This window comes from Melanotaenia boesemani, chromosome 21 (assembly GCF_017639745.1).
Source record: "Melanotaenia boesemani isolate fMelBoe1 chromosome 21, fMelBoe1.pri, whole genome shotgun sequence".
NCBI classification, from domain to species: domain Eukaryota; kingdom Metazoa; phylum Chordata; class Actinopteri; order Atheriniformes; family Melanotaeniidae; genus Melanotaenia; species Melanotaenia boesemani.
Genome location: NC_055702.1, coordinates 25,912,590 through 25,927,867, shown reverse-complemented (window position 1 = coordinate 25,927,867; position 15,278 = coordinate 25,912,590). Strand labels below are relative to the sequence as shown.

The 15,278-nt window shown below is 42.1% G+C and overlaps 1 protein-coding gene across 4 annotated transcripts in view; it reads right to left on the bottom strand.

Moving 5' to 3' along the window:
• Positions 1 to 15,278, bottom strand: part of atp6v0a1b (ATPase H+ transporting V0 subunit a1b) — a 35,398-nt gene that overhangs the window by 10,024 nt on the left and 10,096 nt on the right. The window contains exons 11-19 of one of the 4 annotated variants that reach the window (XM_041973654.1): positions 14,200 to 14,350; positions 8,888 to 9,027; positions 8,649 to 8,812; positions 8,398 to 8,488; positions 7,901 to 8,019; positions 7,091 to 7,307; positions 5,524 to 5,631; positions 4,341 to 4,541; positions 1,376 to 1,393 (exon numbers count right to left, since the gene is read on the bottom strand). In XM_041973654.1, coding sequence (XP_041829588.1) covers positions 1,376 to 1,393; positions 4,341 to 4,541; positions 5,524 to 5,631; positions 7,091 to 7,307; positions 7,901 to 8,019; positions 8,398 to 8,488; positions 8,649 to 8,812; positions 8,888 to 9,027; positions 14,200 to 14,350 — 1,209 coding nt within the window. The remainder of the gene's footprint in view (positions 1 to 1,375; positions 1,394 to 4,340; positions 4,542 to 5,523; positions 5,632 to 7,090; positions 7,308 to 7,900; positions 8,020 to 8,397; positions 8,489 to 8,648; positions 8,813 to 8,887; positions 9,028 to 14,199; positions 14,351 to 15,278) is intronic. The other 3 variants (XM_041973656.1, XM_041973655.1, XM_041973657.1) reach the window with 3 other exon arrangements.

Sequence of the window (15,278 nt, the reverse complement as noted above, 5' to 3'; positions counted from 1 at the left end):
TTATCCCGTTATTTGTATTTTAATTGTTAACTGGATACTTATTTGTAAAATGTATATTGTAACTGTAATTAGTATTTTATATATATGTATATATATATATATATATATATATATATATATATATATATATATATATATATATATATATAAAAATGTGACTGTATGAATGCATAATCAGCAGTTTTTTTTACTTCAGACTGAGATGGGGCAGAAAACGCAGAGCTAACATGTCCAGCTTGTTGTCAGAACCATCTTCTTGTGTTCTGTTAAACCAACACAGTCCTGGTCCCTGCATCCTGAAGCAGGACCAACATTTCCTGGATGAAGTCATCAGGCGGAGGAAACATGGAGGGTATCGCTCTCTGTTACATTGTTGGGTTTGGCTCCAAACTTGTTTTGTTTCCTTTTTGCAAACTTTTCTCTAACAATCAAACCAACTCACAGAGCTCGGACTCACACGGACACAACTAATGAAAACAGCTCATGATGACGTGACATGATGACGCTGTGACCAACATTAGTGGAGGCATGTTGGTTCAGAGTGTGCAGACAGATAAGTGGGAAGACGATGCATTTACAAAGAAGCTGATAAAATTGTCATAAAACTGCATAACTATCGCTTACAGTAATACTACAGGACTGATTTAGAGCTGGTACAGGGACAGAAAATTTTCAGGGGTAAGGTTCACTCACAGTCATGTAAAAGAAAAATGCATCCTCTTTCTGTTCTAAGGTAGAACATAACTGGAAATAATTAATACAAGAAGTTCCTCATCAGGTGTTAAAAACCAGCACCTCCATCAGATGAAGAACATGACACACACAGTGTTCGTCCTAAATGACTGAGAGGGTCAGTTTCAGTCCGGAGCTGCTGATCAGTTCCACATCAGTGTGATTCCTCCTGTTAAAGCAGGACGCCCAAGTCCGGTCCCCAAGAGCGGCCATCCTGCAGCTTTTAGATGCACCCCTTCTCCAACACACCTGAATCAAATGAATGTCTCATTACCAGGCCTCTGCAGAGCTGAATTACATCTATATGAGGTCATTCAGCCATTTGATTCAGGTGTGAATTTTACCACCTGATGTTTATTATGTCCTGATATGTAAAACCTGAGAATTAAAAGAGGTGTACTTACTTTTACTCATGACTGTGTGTGTAAATCTGAGGACTTGTCCTCTCAGCTAACAGGATTTATTCCTAGTTACAGCTACTGTCACATGCTCAAACACAGTTTTACAAACACCCACACATGCATGTCTGGCATGGACATTTCCACACTCGAAGATGCTTAAAAATATTGAGCATCTTTGAAAATGGACAGATTGAACAAGGCAGCATCCATACATGCTGGGGATGAAGAACTCTGACTCTTACCGGCTCTTCCTCTGAGTGCTTGAAAGTAAGCAAAGGTCAAAGGTTAGCTGAAGAATTTTAGGACAACATAAATCCATGACCTGGTTTCATCAGATAAACCCCCCTGACCCAAAGCCAGCAGGCTGTAGCTCAGGCTGGGTTTGGTGCATTTCGTTAGATACCGGTATAAGCTTATTTAGGTGATTTTTAGCCGGTTATCTCTGGTCTAATAACTGGTCCAGTCTTTTGCCCACACATTGTTTTGTGTTGAGAGAAAGAAGCAGCATGTATCATCCAGGAGTTGCCAATAGATAATGAATGACGTAAAGACAATCAATCTGAAACCTCTCAGGGCTTAGTCAGACCTAAACAGACAAATTCGGATTTCAGTGCTTTGTGTTTTATGAAGTTACTGTACTTTCATGCTGTTTACATTTCAGGTCATATGTATCATATCCTGATCCAGACTTATTTCTTTCCATGTTTCCATGAAAACAGGAAACATCTGCAGAGATCTATTGAAACATGTTCTTACATAAATGTAGATCCAGTATCTGAATCAGACCCAGAGTCGGTCCAGTTCTAAGAAAAGCTGCTTAGAGAAGCTTTCTGTCATTTCTTTCAGTAGTCGTCAGGAACAGTTCTCCAGACTCACTGAAGGACTTTCCAGTTCCCTTCTTTGAGAAGTGATGCCTTTTCCCCAGACTGTCAAGCCAGGACTAACAGATGAGACTATGGCCAATGTTTAGTCATTAATTCCCTCCAGTGGTGCCCTGTAATCAGTGTTTTTCATTAATAATTTTGTTGAGTTTTAATACCTGTCCTTGGTCCATGATTAATTGCTAGTTCCAGCAATCCTCAACATAGTCTTCAGGAATATTTCTCCAGGATCCTTGAAGGACTTTCCAAAGTTTTGGATGTTTCAGCCTTTTGTTTCGTTCTCTGTCCAGATGATCCTACACTACTTCAATAATGATGAGGTCCGCATTCTGGGAAGGATCTGTCCCTCCATCAGACCTGTTGCCACTGATCTTCGGTCCAGTTCTTGTATCATGTGACCTACCTCAGCTTTTTCTCCCTGTTTCCCTACCTTAAGAATGGCTTCTTGAAAGCTACGTTTCCATGGAGACCATTTTTGATGAAGCTTTAACAGTAGATGGATCAACTAAAGGTCCAGGTGCATCTCTCAGGTCCTGGTTCAGGTCTTTGCTGAAGCTCAGATCCTGTCCATCTGCTGTAGATAGTTTTTAGTCCTGACTCTTCTTCTTCTGTTGCCCACGTGTCCAGTTTTTGCCTCCATGCTGAGATGAGCCAAGTTTCCAGCTAACGGCTGTTTGGGAATGACCTTGTTGCTGCTAAAATCCTGTTTTCTGTCTGTCAGACTGTCTGATCTTTGCTGTTTTTCACAGATGAAACGGAATAAATTGGAACAAATGATGAATGACTGTCTTTGATTGTCAAAGTCTTTGAATGTCTTTGTGACAAAAGAGCCTAAAGATCCAGTTTATTTTTTTGCTGAATTGTCTGTTACGTATTTCTGTTACCACAACTCTGGTTCATCCTTTGACTTAAGAAACAATTTTCTGCTTGAATAATTCAGCTGATACATCTGGGCTCCAAAAAATATAAAAAGCATGGATATATCCAGCATTCCACCAATGATACCATAGCCGTGGAGGTTTTGGAGTCGGTCCAAGTCCCGTCCTCAAGATCTAAGATGCAACCCTTCTCCAACACACCTGAATCAAATGACTGGCTCGTTACTAGGCCTCTGCAGAGCTGAATGACATGCAGATCACATTTGATTTAGGTGTGTTGGAGGAGGGTTGCATATAAAAGTTGCAGGATGGTAGATCTTGAGGACCGGACTTGGGCACCCCTGCTCTACAGGAAGAGCACAATGCTCAGTTTCCTCTGGAAATCTTTGGAAGTGGAGTTAAAGGTGAAGGGGGCCCAGGCAAGAGTTGAGCTGAGGACTGGGAAGAAGGCCAAGGCTGCGGAGACCATGGACTGGAAGGTTTCATGGATGGACCTCTGGCAGGCTGAGTAACACTACATCACCTTCCTGATTCAGACACTTTTGATGTCTGCTTTCCTGATCTAATTTCCCCTGAAGAAAGGTGTAGACTGTCCTTAGCAACAGTGACCTAACAGCACATCCTGAGCTCTTGCCCAACAGCACTTGATCAGAAAAGTTACACATGGACCCATAATCAGGTGCTAAAACCTATTTCAGAAGTCATCAGCAAGGGATCAGCATCTAGAGCTGAATGTGCAAAATGACCAGAATATTTGCTTTAGTTAAGGCAGGAGAGCAAGCCAGTGCAGCAGCAGGCATCCTTTCAACAGCTCGGGACAGGTTGGCCTCAGCGGACCTGGACAAACAGCTGAGACTCAAACATCACATTGTCAGCTTTACCCTGAGACCAGATATCCAATGAACATGTTCAGGTACGCGGACTGGACTGACAGTCAGGGGAAAAGCCGAAAATTCCCAAAGAAAAACTTTCAAAAGACCTTTAGAGAGATGGAGAACAACTGATACTTTAAAAGATCACAATTAAGTCAGAGATGAAGATGTGAGGGCTAGATCAGGACTCTGGATCAGGACTCTGGATTAGGACTGGACCTTTAAAGACATGCTAACAGTCAGAAACGTTTCCATGTCTAATTAATAAGCCCTGCCAGCCACTGATCAGCCGGTCAACGGTCCGAGTCTGTACTTTATTCATGAACCATTATTATAAAAAGACAACAGAAACTAAATGGAGAGCACACACACACACACACACACACACACACACACACATTCACCACAGAAAACATGGAGATTTATCAGAGTATCGGTACAGATCAGTGGTGATATTTCAGACTGTGGTGGACTTTAAACTTTTCCTTTAAACTGACGCAGAAGGTCAAAGTTCAGTGATGAAGAGTTTTTTTGTGCCAGATATTTCAGATGTTTTGTAATGTGTCATGTCCTCACCTCATCTCCGTCCTCTGAGTGCTGGGAGAGCTGGTCGTGGTCCATGATGCCAGCCTCGTCCTCCGTGGGTCCATTGCCCACCCGCACCCCTCCAAACTTCTGCGTGCCCTGTTGGGTGAGTCCGGTGCATGATGAGGACACACCTGTTTGCTCTAAAGACTGCTCTAGATTCTCTGCAGGGGTTTCTTCCCTCTTCTGTGACTAGATACAAAAGCCACAAGAGCTGTGTCTAGCTTAAAGCAAGCCTTAGGGTGAACGCTTCCTGCTCAGTTTACTTCATGTTCCACGTATAACAGGACCAAACAGTGACTGAAGACTGACACCGAAAAGAAACTTCTGTACATGCACCACAGTTTACTGAATGACTAATCAGAACGCATCACTTTTGGAGGGTTAATGGTCTCATTGATTGAGTTAAACCTCAGAGCTGAAGACTGGTGAGGATAGATGAGTCCACCGCGCTGCATTCAGGTGTAACTGCTCTGTGCCTACTGAATGTGAGCTAGATAATAGCTACCAACGTTTTAAATGGGAATTGTGATGCACACAGCATGTTAACCATCTAAGAGTCCAGTCTATGAGAAGAACTGTAGTGAATGAAGGAAAAACTGACCTATGAAAAGTAAAACTATGAAGAAGTGCCTCATGAACTCACAGCAGCTGTAGCCTGAAGAAAGAGTTCAAACTTTTCTAAATTCACTGGACACAAAATCTCATCTAAAAGGTGCCCAAAGTTCACAAAACCTCAATTATTTATCACATAAACAGGTTAAACATGAGGATTGTTCTGTTTCAGAGATTTGGGGCTTTACTCTGATGGAAATAAATTTCGTTGAGGTTTAACATAACCAGTGAGAAAAATGAGAGCTGAACTTTACGCTTTGAGGTTAAAAACATTTGCTGGGTGCATGATTTTTTTTAGATGATAACCGGTTAACTATCCTGTTTGAGCAATAAAAGCAGCAGATCATCAGAAAGCTGTTATTTTTTGGGCTGTTTCTAACAACTTTCCCATTAAAGATTTGGCATTTCCAAGGCTGGCTTTAAGCATTTTACATGGCATCACAATATGTAATGTACATTGAAATGAATGGCAGAAGAGGAGTAAAAAGTAGGTTATATGAACGGTTGAGAGGATTATACAATCAAAAGGAAGGTTATTGGTGGGATCAGATGCACATACCAGATGCTTTTTCCACAGGTGCTGACGCCGAAGCACCATAGTTTTCACAATCAGCATACAGGGAACACATGCAAGGGCAATCAGCACCAACAAAACCTGGATCCCCATCTACAGAGTTAAACAGAGAGAAGTTAAGGACATGCTGGCAGTGGTCAGAAAATCCTCAGTTCCTGTTCTGATCAGGTGAAGAAGCTGCTTACAGAACAACATAAATCTGCTTTTGTTCCACTTTTATCTAAAAATAGTTGGAATTAGGAAAATTGGTGTGATTGAGCATTTCACATTTACATTTAGCAATTGTACAATCTGTCCAGAGAAAGTCATTACAGAACCCAGTTCTCTTCTCATTACTTTCCCAAACAGGCACAGAAGAGGTTGGCTGAGATAATGATTTTTTTTTTTAGATATAACCATGAAGCGTACGGATGTGTGGAAACAACAAGCAAACAATGGCAACCTTAATAATCCTGAGCGGCTGTGGATGAACCACTTAATTTGTCATGGGTTGTCTATAAATGTATTTAATTATTCTTCATAAATATTCTTGTTTGGTTACTCAGTGGAGAGGGTATAAAATAGTCATGTTCATCTGACAGATTCAAGTTTATTATTGTAAATGATGAGTCTTCTTCCTCAGGGTTCTGTACTTGGACAAATATTTTTCATCTTGTACTTCCATCCTTCAGGTAACATTATTAGACAGCATGGCATAAAGTTTCATTCCTATGCAGATGATACTCAGAACCTTCGGACCAGGATCTGTCGTTTGACTCACACCAAAATGAGGAGCATCCTGTCTCAGCGATGCAGAAAAACTGGTCCATGGATATGATACTTCCAGATTAGGCAAATGTAAGTCCTGGTTATTGAACGTCCTTCCTGATTCTGGATCTGATAAAGGTTTTCTTTCCTGGTTCTGGTTCTGATGGAGGTTTTCTTCTCCACAGTCTCCTTGTGCAGCTCAGGATGGAGGATTGAATCTAAGAGAAGATCTGATGCTGGTTTTCTTAGCTACATCATTGGTTCATATGATCATAATTATTATAAACTGGACTAATGTGTATTATGTAATGGATTTGTTTTAATTGGGTTATAATTGGACAACAATGAACTGAATTGAAATGAATTGAAATGATTTGAATTGAATAAAATTGAAATGAAATGAATTGAAATTAATTGAATTGACTTGAATTGATTTGATTTGAATTGAATTGAATTTAAATGAATTGAACTGAACTGAATTGAACTGAATTGAACTGAACTGTACTGAATTGAACTGAATTGAATTGAAATTAAATTAATTGATTTGAATTTAAATTTATTGAAATTAATTGAATTGAATTGAATTGAAATTAATTTAATTGAATTGAATTCAGTTGAATTTAAATTAAATTAATTGAAATGAATTGAACTGAATTGAAAAACAGGGCCTGTGAAATTTAAAATATTTGGATCCATTTTCTCAACCAACCACTCTGTGTTTATCATCAAGCTTTTCTCTAACACAGCTTACAGGTCAGTGAGGGAAAGAAAGGTAGGGGGAGGCAGGTGGGTGGATGAGGAGCACCTGTCCCGCGTAGAGCGGCTTGTTGGTTGGATCATTGTAGTTAAAGAGACACATGTTGATGAAGTGGATGAGCAGGCTGGGAGCATCCTTGGAGGTGTAAGCATCATAGGCTGTCCACTTGTAGAAGATCAGTAGGATGAGGTAGCCAAACAGGGTAGACATGAAGACAATCTCCGGGATGAAGCCCAGGAAGATGTTCAGAGGCTTCTTGAAGTACCTGTGTATAGGCAAAGACATAATTCAGACAGAGCAAACTGAAAATGTTCAGCACCTCAGATCCTAAAACTATTACAGCAGGATGTCTCTGTAAATCTGATCTAATCTTTCAGTTTCTTGCCATATTTTTTCTGTAAACTCAGTGTGAACATGTGCAGATGTTGGAAGTGTGTTAAAATATCAGCTGAGGCATAAAACATCTTCTGTAAAGATCTAGAAACGTAATGATGCCTACAAACCCCCCCACTGTAAATGCAAACTATGGCTGATGTATGTACAACTCCATGTTTCTGAGCAACAGTTGCCAGTTGTCCACTATGTTCTGTTAGCTGCCTTTACACTGTCCAAACTGTTTCGTGAGAGGCTGGTACAGGCTGTTTGGAGAGGCTGGCTGGGACTGGGTGGTCAGACCAGCTCACTGAACCACCAGAAATATGATCATCAACAGGCAATGTGGAAGTTAATTGACATTATTAAATGGAGCCAAACAGCTCCATCAGTGTTATACTGCTGTATTTCAGCATGTGAAAAAATAGAGTTTCACTGTAATAAAATAATATTCATCATCAGTCTTTAGTGGACAGAGGTACATACAGGTGGTTGAAGAGACTGAGAGACACTCCAAACAGCATGTGGATGACACCAAGGATCACGGACATCTTCATCTTAAATGAGTTGAGGAAAGTGAGCTTGTTGGTGGCAACGTTCCAGATCTACAGACACAAGAAACCTGGGTCAAAGGTTTGAGACCGCTCAGACCAGTCAGCCTGGAACTCTTCTTTTCCTCAGTGTGTAGTTTTATAACCACAAGGTAGAAATTCTGAATTATTTGTTCATTATTGTTAGTTGACCAGTTTATGTATCCCATATGTCCCACACTGGTATGTAGATGTGTTGAGAAATCATATGCAGAAACTTTAACATTAAACCTGATTTTAAAGGGACTTTAAAGCTGTAAATGTGTATGTCTGGAATGAGACATGAACATTTCTGAGCTAATTTTATGTCTCTGTTGTGTTCTGCTAAATAAGAGACACTCCAGAAGAACAGATTTAAAAAGGGAAAAGAGGGAGGAAGTGTGGGCATTTTACCGGGTCAATTCCGATCGGATAGGGCCCATTGAATACACCAGGAACAGCGGGATCCAACTGAAGTACAGCATTTCCATCCAGTGTCTCAAACCTAGGACAGAATAAAACCCAGAAATAAATGTAGTCACACTATGCTCTGAGAAACTGGAGGTGGATGACGGTACGGTTGATAAATGATGGCACAGTTCAGTTCACAATTAGAAATGAACTTCCTACAAAAGATCTGGAATATTGATCTTTTGCTGACTTACGACCAGTTAGCTCCTTTGGAGCTGAACATGGGCCGGACACTCCAACCAGAGCCGAACATGTTCAGGGACTTGGAGAAGCAGTCGTTGTAAATGATGCCAGTGTAGACGGAAAAGATCCCCATCAGAAGGATGATGTAGCGACCAGCAAAAATCATGTTGAACATCTACAAGACAAACAACTTCAGTGTGGTTGAACGGAGACAGCTTTTACAGCATGGCTGGTTTATGAGTGGCAGCACCTCGTTGTCACTCCTCTGAGAGAGGAGGCGACTCTCTCGGATGACCAGGTACAGGGCAGCACAAGTCATCAGCAGGCCGTGACCCATGTCACCAAACATCACCGCAAACAGGAAGGGAAAAGTGATGATGGTGTAAGGAGCTGTAAGACAAACAGGAGAAAGACGTCAAATAATTAATGAACTGTGAATGTTGCGTTGGATGTGCTGAATTTCTGCTCCAATAAATCAATAAAGCAACACACATTTACACCAATTTAAGGAAATAACCCACCATAAATATTCCCATCATTTCATAAAAGCAGCTGTAAGTTATTATATGCAAACAGATCATTGTAGATAAAACTGGAAATGCTGGAAAACCTGGAAACACCTGAATGTTTGTTATTATAACTACCCATAAACTATAAAAGAATCTTTAATAACTTTTACCCCTTAACACCTGAATTTCTTTACAATAAAAAAAATAATAAAATAAATGGAAAAATTGGTAAATCAACCATAAATATTGAATGAGACAAAAAAGGACAATTTAATAATTAAAATTAATAACTACAAATAAACATTATTAAAAAAAAATTATATAGAAATAAATAAATAAATAAGAGTGAAAAAAAGCAAATAAACAAATAAAATAGAATAACTAGATATAAAGAAATAAAAAAGACCAGAAGCGGTTTGATGCAAACATGTGCGTTAAAAGTATTTTTCATTTTCTGTGAGAGTCTACATGAGTACGGCTGCTGCAGGATTTCAGTTTTCAGCTCTTCCCAGAAGACAGGACTCTGTCTGGAGTCATGCTTCAGTACCAACAGCATCCTTTCTCAGTTTGTCCTCCTGTGGGTGCTCCTGATGATTGTCTGCTTTGTTTTCTGACAGGATGTTTTCTGTTAGGCTTCTGTTGCTGGTTGTCGGGCTTTTCTGTTTGGATTTCGATTGTACAGTTGTTGTTTTCTATCTTTCATATCTTTTCTGTCTTCTCTTCTCTTTCCCCCCATGTTTTTTTATTCCCCCCGTCAAGTCCAACATTATCATATAATTAATCAATAAAGAATAATACTTCAGTAACCAGGGGAGCCTTTTATCCACAGCGCTGAATTTCCTTTATATCCATAAACATCACAGATGGCAGATGAATACTTTATTGATCCTGAAGGAATTCAGGACATTATCTTGGCAACATCTTGGCAAAGCAAATTCGTTTGGCCCAACACGGCAGCCAGATCATCCTTCTGTTGTCACAATGCTGGACTGGATTCTGATCCACTTTCTCTAACCAGAGAACATAATCCATGATTTCCAAACAGCTATTTTAATATTAATTTTAACACCACGTATAACAGCGATGGCTGTTGGTTCCCTTCATGTGTGTTGTTATTCTGGGAATGTTGCTGTGTGTTATTATTGGTGCTAGATAGACACGTTCTGAACAAGAAGCCTTTATAAGCTGCAACCATCTGATGTAAATATATGCAGCTGTACATGTCCAACGTTTCTGTCCCTGTATGTTGTCCATGTTATATGACACTGTTTATAGGTCCATCCACCTGCCTGGACCGAAAATTAGTAACTGGCTGTAATCTTGCATATTTAGTATGCCTGGTCCCTTTTCTAAAACAAAAACATGGCACTACGAGGGCAGGAGGATGTGGTCGACTTTGGATTGCGGTGGTAGAAGCCCAAACTAAAATCTGTTTGTAAACAGTTAATGCTGTAAATAAATTTATTAGAGCATGGAATCTGAGATCTTCATCTTTCTTTGAACCCATAATCCAAAAATCTTTGTTCCATCTCTGTAAATTACTGAAACTCAACATTTCTTGCTAACTTTGTTATGAATGCTAATTAGGGTCCGAGCCATACGAAGTATGGAAGGACCCTATTGTGGTTGAAATGTTTATTATACTTCTCCTAAGTGCTTCGACCCCAAATATAACCCCCTAAACACCCATGAAAAGTTGTGAAACTTGGCACACATGTCAAGCCCGGCGAAAATCGCGATATTCTAAGATTTGCATACACTTCAATGCAAAAGTGGCTCAACAGCGCCACCTAGACCCCCCAAAAATACCCCATTGAATGGGGTCCGGGTACGTCTACTTCGACGTAGGAAGACGAAACTCGGCACACACGTCTAACACGCCAAGCTGAACAAAAAAGTCAATTGAACACCTGTTGCCATGCCAACGGTGTGCCCGCCATCTTGTCGTGTGCGGCCATTTTTTGGCCAGTTTTTTCACTTTACACACATCGTATTTGAACGAACTAGTCTGAGGGGATTCGTGCAATTGACTCCAAACTTGGTGGGAAGCTTCCTGACAAGTTGGGGACCAAACCCTCCTGAAATCTTTCTAATAGGAGAAAGCGTGTTACCGTGGCAACCAACGGAAAATGACCTTCTCGCCATGAAACACGGTTTGCTCATATCTCCATAGAAATACATGGGATCTGCACCAAACTTGACAGTATTCATACGTGTAACACCCCAAGTCCAGCAAAGAAGTCAATCGAACACCTGTTGCCATGGCAACGGGGTGGCCGCCATCTTGGATTTCACTGCCATTTGAACGAACTAGTCTGAGGGGATTCGTGCGACTGACTCCAAACTTGGTGGGAACCTTCCTGACAAGTTGGGGACCAAACGCTCCTCAAATCTTTCTAATAGGAAAAACCGTGTTACCGTGGCAACTGACGGAAAAAGCCTTCTCGCCATGAAACACGGTTGCTCATATCTCCATAGGAATACATGGGAACTGCACCAAAGTCGACAGTATTCATACTTGTTGGGTCCTTAACACATTACAACACCTGTTGTCATGGCAACATCGGGTGGCGGGGTCCAGGACGCTCGGACCCGATGGATGCCGCTTGCGGCTTTAATTATTATACTAAGCGCTTCAAGGCCAAATTTGACCCCCTAAACACCCATGAAAAGTTGTGAAACTTGGCACACACATCAAGCCCGGCGAAAATCGCAATATTCTAAGGTCCGCATACACTTCAATGCAAAAGTGGCTCAACAGCGCCACCTACAGTCCAAAAAATTCCCCAAATGAATGGGGTCCCAAAAGTCTACTTCGACGTAGGAAGACGAAACTCGGCACACACGTGTAACACCCCGAGTCGAGCAAAAAAGTCAATGAAATACCTGTTGCCATGGAAACGGGGTGCCCGCCATCTTGGCTTGTGCGGCCATTTTTTTGCCATTTTTTGCACTTTACACACATCGTATTTGAACGAACTAGTCTGAGAGGATTCGTGCGACCGACTTCAAACTTGGTGGGAACCTTCCTGACAAGTTGGGGACCAAACGCTCCTCAAATCTTTCTAATAGCAGAAACCGTGTTACCGTGGCAACCGACGGAAAATGACCTTCTCGCCATGAAACACGGTTTGCTCATATCTCCATAGAAATACATGGGATCTCCACCAAACTTGACAGTATTCATACGTGTCACACCCCAAGTCCAGCAAAGAAGTCAATCAAACACCTGTTTCCATGACAACGGGGTGGCCGCCATCTTGGATTTCACTGCCATTTCAACGAACTAGTCTGAGGGGATTCGTCCGACTGACTCCAAACTTGGTGGGGACCTTCCTGACAAGTTGGGGACCAAACGCTCCTCAAATCTTTCTAATAGCAGAAACCGTGTTACCGTGGCAACCCACGGAAAGCCTTCTCGCCATGAAACACGGTTTGCTCATATCTCCATAGAAATACATGGGATCTGCACCAAACTTGCCAGTATTCATACGTGTGACACCCCAAGGCCAGCAAAGAAGTCAATCGAACACCTGTTGCCATGGCAACGGGGTGGCCGCCATCTTGGATTTCACTGTCATTTGAACGAACTAGTCTGAGGGGATTCGTGCGACTGACTCCAAACTTGGTGGGGACCTTCCTGACAAGTTGGGGACCAAACGCTCCTCAAATCTTTCTAATAGGAGAAAGCGTGTTGCCGTGGTAACCATGACAAAAGCCTTCTCGCCATGAAAGACGGTTTGCTCATATCTCCATAGGAATACGTGGGATTTGCACAAAACTTGATAGGATTCATACACGTTGGGTCCTTGACGCATTACACCACCTGTTGTCATGGCAACATCGGGTGGCGGGGTCCAGGACGCTCGGACCCGATGGATGCCGCTTGCAGCTTTTTATTATTCTCCTTCTAAGAACTTTGAGCCCAAAAATGACCCCCTTAACACCCATGAAAAGTTGTGAAACTTGGCACACACCTCAAGCCTGGCGAAAATTGCAATACTGTAAGGTCCGCATACACTTCAATGCAAAAGTGGCTCAACAGCGCCCCCTAGACACCCAAAAAATCCCCAAATGAATGGGGTTCCGAAAGTCTACTTTGACTTAGGAACACGAAACTCGGCACACACGTGTAACACCTCGAGTCAAGCAAAAAAGTCAATCTAACACATGTTGCCATGACAACGGCGTGCCCGCCATCTTGGCATGTGCGGCCATTTTTTTTGACATTTTTGCCACTTTACACACAGCGTATTTCAACGAACTAGTCTGAGGGGATTCGTGCGATTGACTCCAAACTTGGTGGGAAGCTTCCTGACAAGTTGGGGACCAAACGCTCCTCAAATCTTTCTAATAGCAGAAAGCGTGTTGCCATGGCAACCGACAGAAAATGACCTTCTCGCCATGAAACACGGTTTGCTCATATCTCCATAGAAATACATGGGATCTGCACCAAAGTTCACAGTATTCATACGTGTCACACCCCAAGTCCAGCAAAGAAGTCAATCAAACACCTGCTGCCATGGCAACGGGGTGGCCGCCATCTTGGATTTCATTGCCATTTGAACGAACTAGTCTGAGGGGATTCGTGCGACTGACTCCAAACTTGGTGGGAACCTTCCTGACAAGTTGGGGACCAAACGCTCCTCAAATCTTTCTAATAGGAGAAAGCGTGTAACCGTGGCAACCGACGGAAAATGACCATCTTGCCATGAAACACGGTTTGCTCATATCTCCATAGCAAAACATGGGAACTGCACCAAACTTGACAGGATTCATACACGTTGGGTCCTTAACGCATTACACCACCTGTTGTCATGGCAACATCGGGTGGCGGGGTCCAGGACGCTCGGACCCGATGGATGCCGCTTGCGGCTTTAATTATAACTATTGTTAAAATAAAAGTTAGTCTCTTTCTGAGTCACTGTAAACAAAAACTTCTTTTCTTCTTCTGAGCCAAAAACAAACAGGAAAACATTTCAGACAGACTTTCCTTCCGTTGGGTTTATCACTGCTACAAGTTTTCATATGGATTAAAGAATTCCTGAATAACCTGGATTGATTTCGCGGTAGTTCCCGATGCCGTAGGCATCAACGATGTTCTGGAAACCCGCTGTGAACTTGTTGGTCTTGTTGAACGTTGGTGGAGTCTGTTTGGTCTGCATCCTGTTCAGGATGGACGGCACCGTGGAGCCGCTTCTCTCCTGTCAAAGAAAACATCTTCATCAGGGACTGATGACCACTGTAGTGGAAAATCCAATGTACTCTGATATTTAACTGTTTTATATCATTAACATAATCTCATGTCCCCCACACGAATCCCCAGTCTCTATGCTTTTATCCCTTAAGAATAAGAATAAGAATAAGAATAAGAATAAAAATTAGCATACGATTTTGTTTTTCATAATGTAGTGCTGTTCTGGTGCTTCTCTATATCACTATAAAATTTTAAAAACCCCAAAGTCCCTCCCTCCAGATGAAGGTAGGCGGGGCCTCGTCTTGCAGGCAGAGAAAACCACGCCCACCAATGCATATGAAGGGATGTAAACTTATCTGGTGTAGATCTGCAAGTTTCAGACATCTGTTCTTTCACAGAGTTACTGATGAAATATTCCTGCAATGGGAAAGATTTGTGCTTCTGAGGGTGTAAAAGTAACACCGGACTTTATTCTTTTACTTTGATCTTCATCTGGCGACAGACAGCAGCTCAAATCGTAGCAGCAGCAACTTCCAGCAGCTCGTCCTGCAGCTGCCACAACTTGCTGCGAGTCTCCACAGCTTTCCAGAGCTGCTGGAGCTGCTGACAGGCAGCTAACAGCGCTAACGGCTCAGACTGATACATTCAGGACCACCTGGTTCATGTCTAGCTGAGGAGATTCAGGAGGGGAAAAGTCTTCCACCTTAAAGACGCTCTGTGGCGTAGCTGCTTTGTGAATCTCGCTTTGCATCTTGCCAGTGAGCTGATCTGCTGTCTGTCAATCATTCCTGCCTGTGTATGCCGTCCCACCCACTCTCCGCCCCCTGATCACCCCACACCTCCCACCCCAACCCTCGCAGTTTCAGACATTTTTCAAATTCTGCAGTGGGTGGAGTTACGCGGAAAGCAGGGGGTGGAGCTACACTTTAATTATC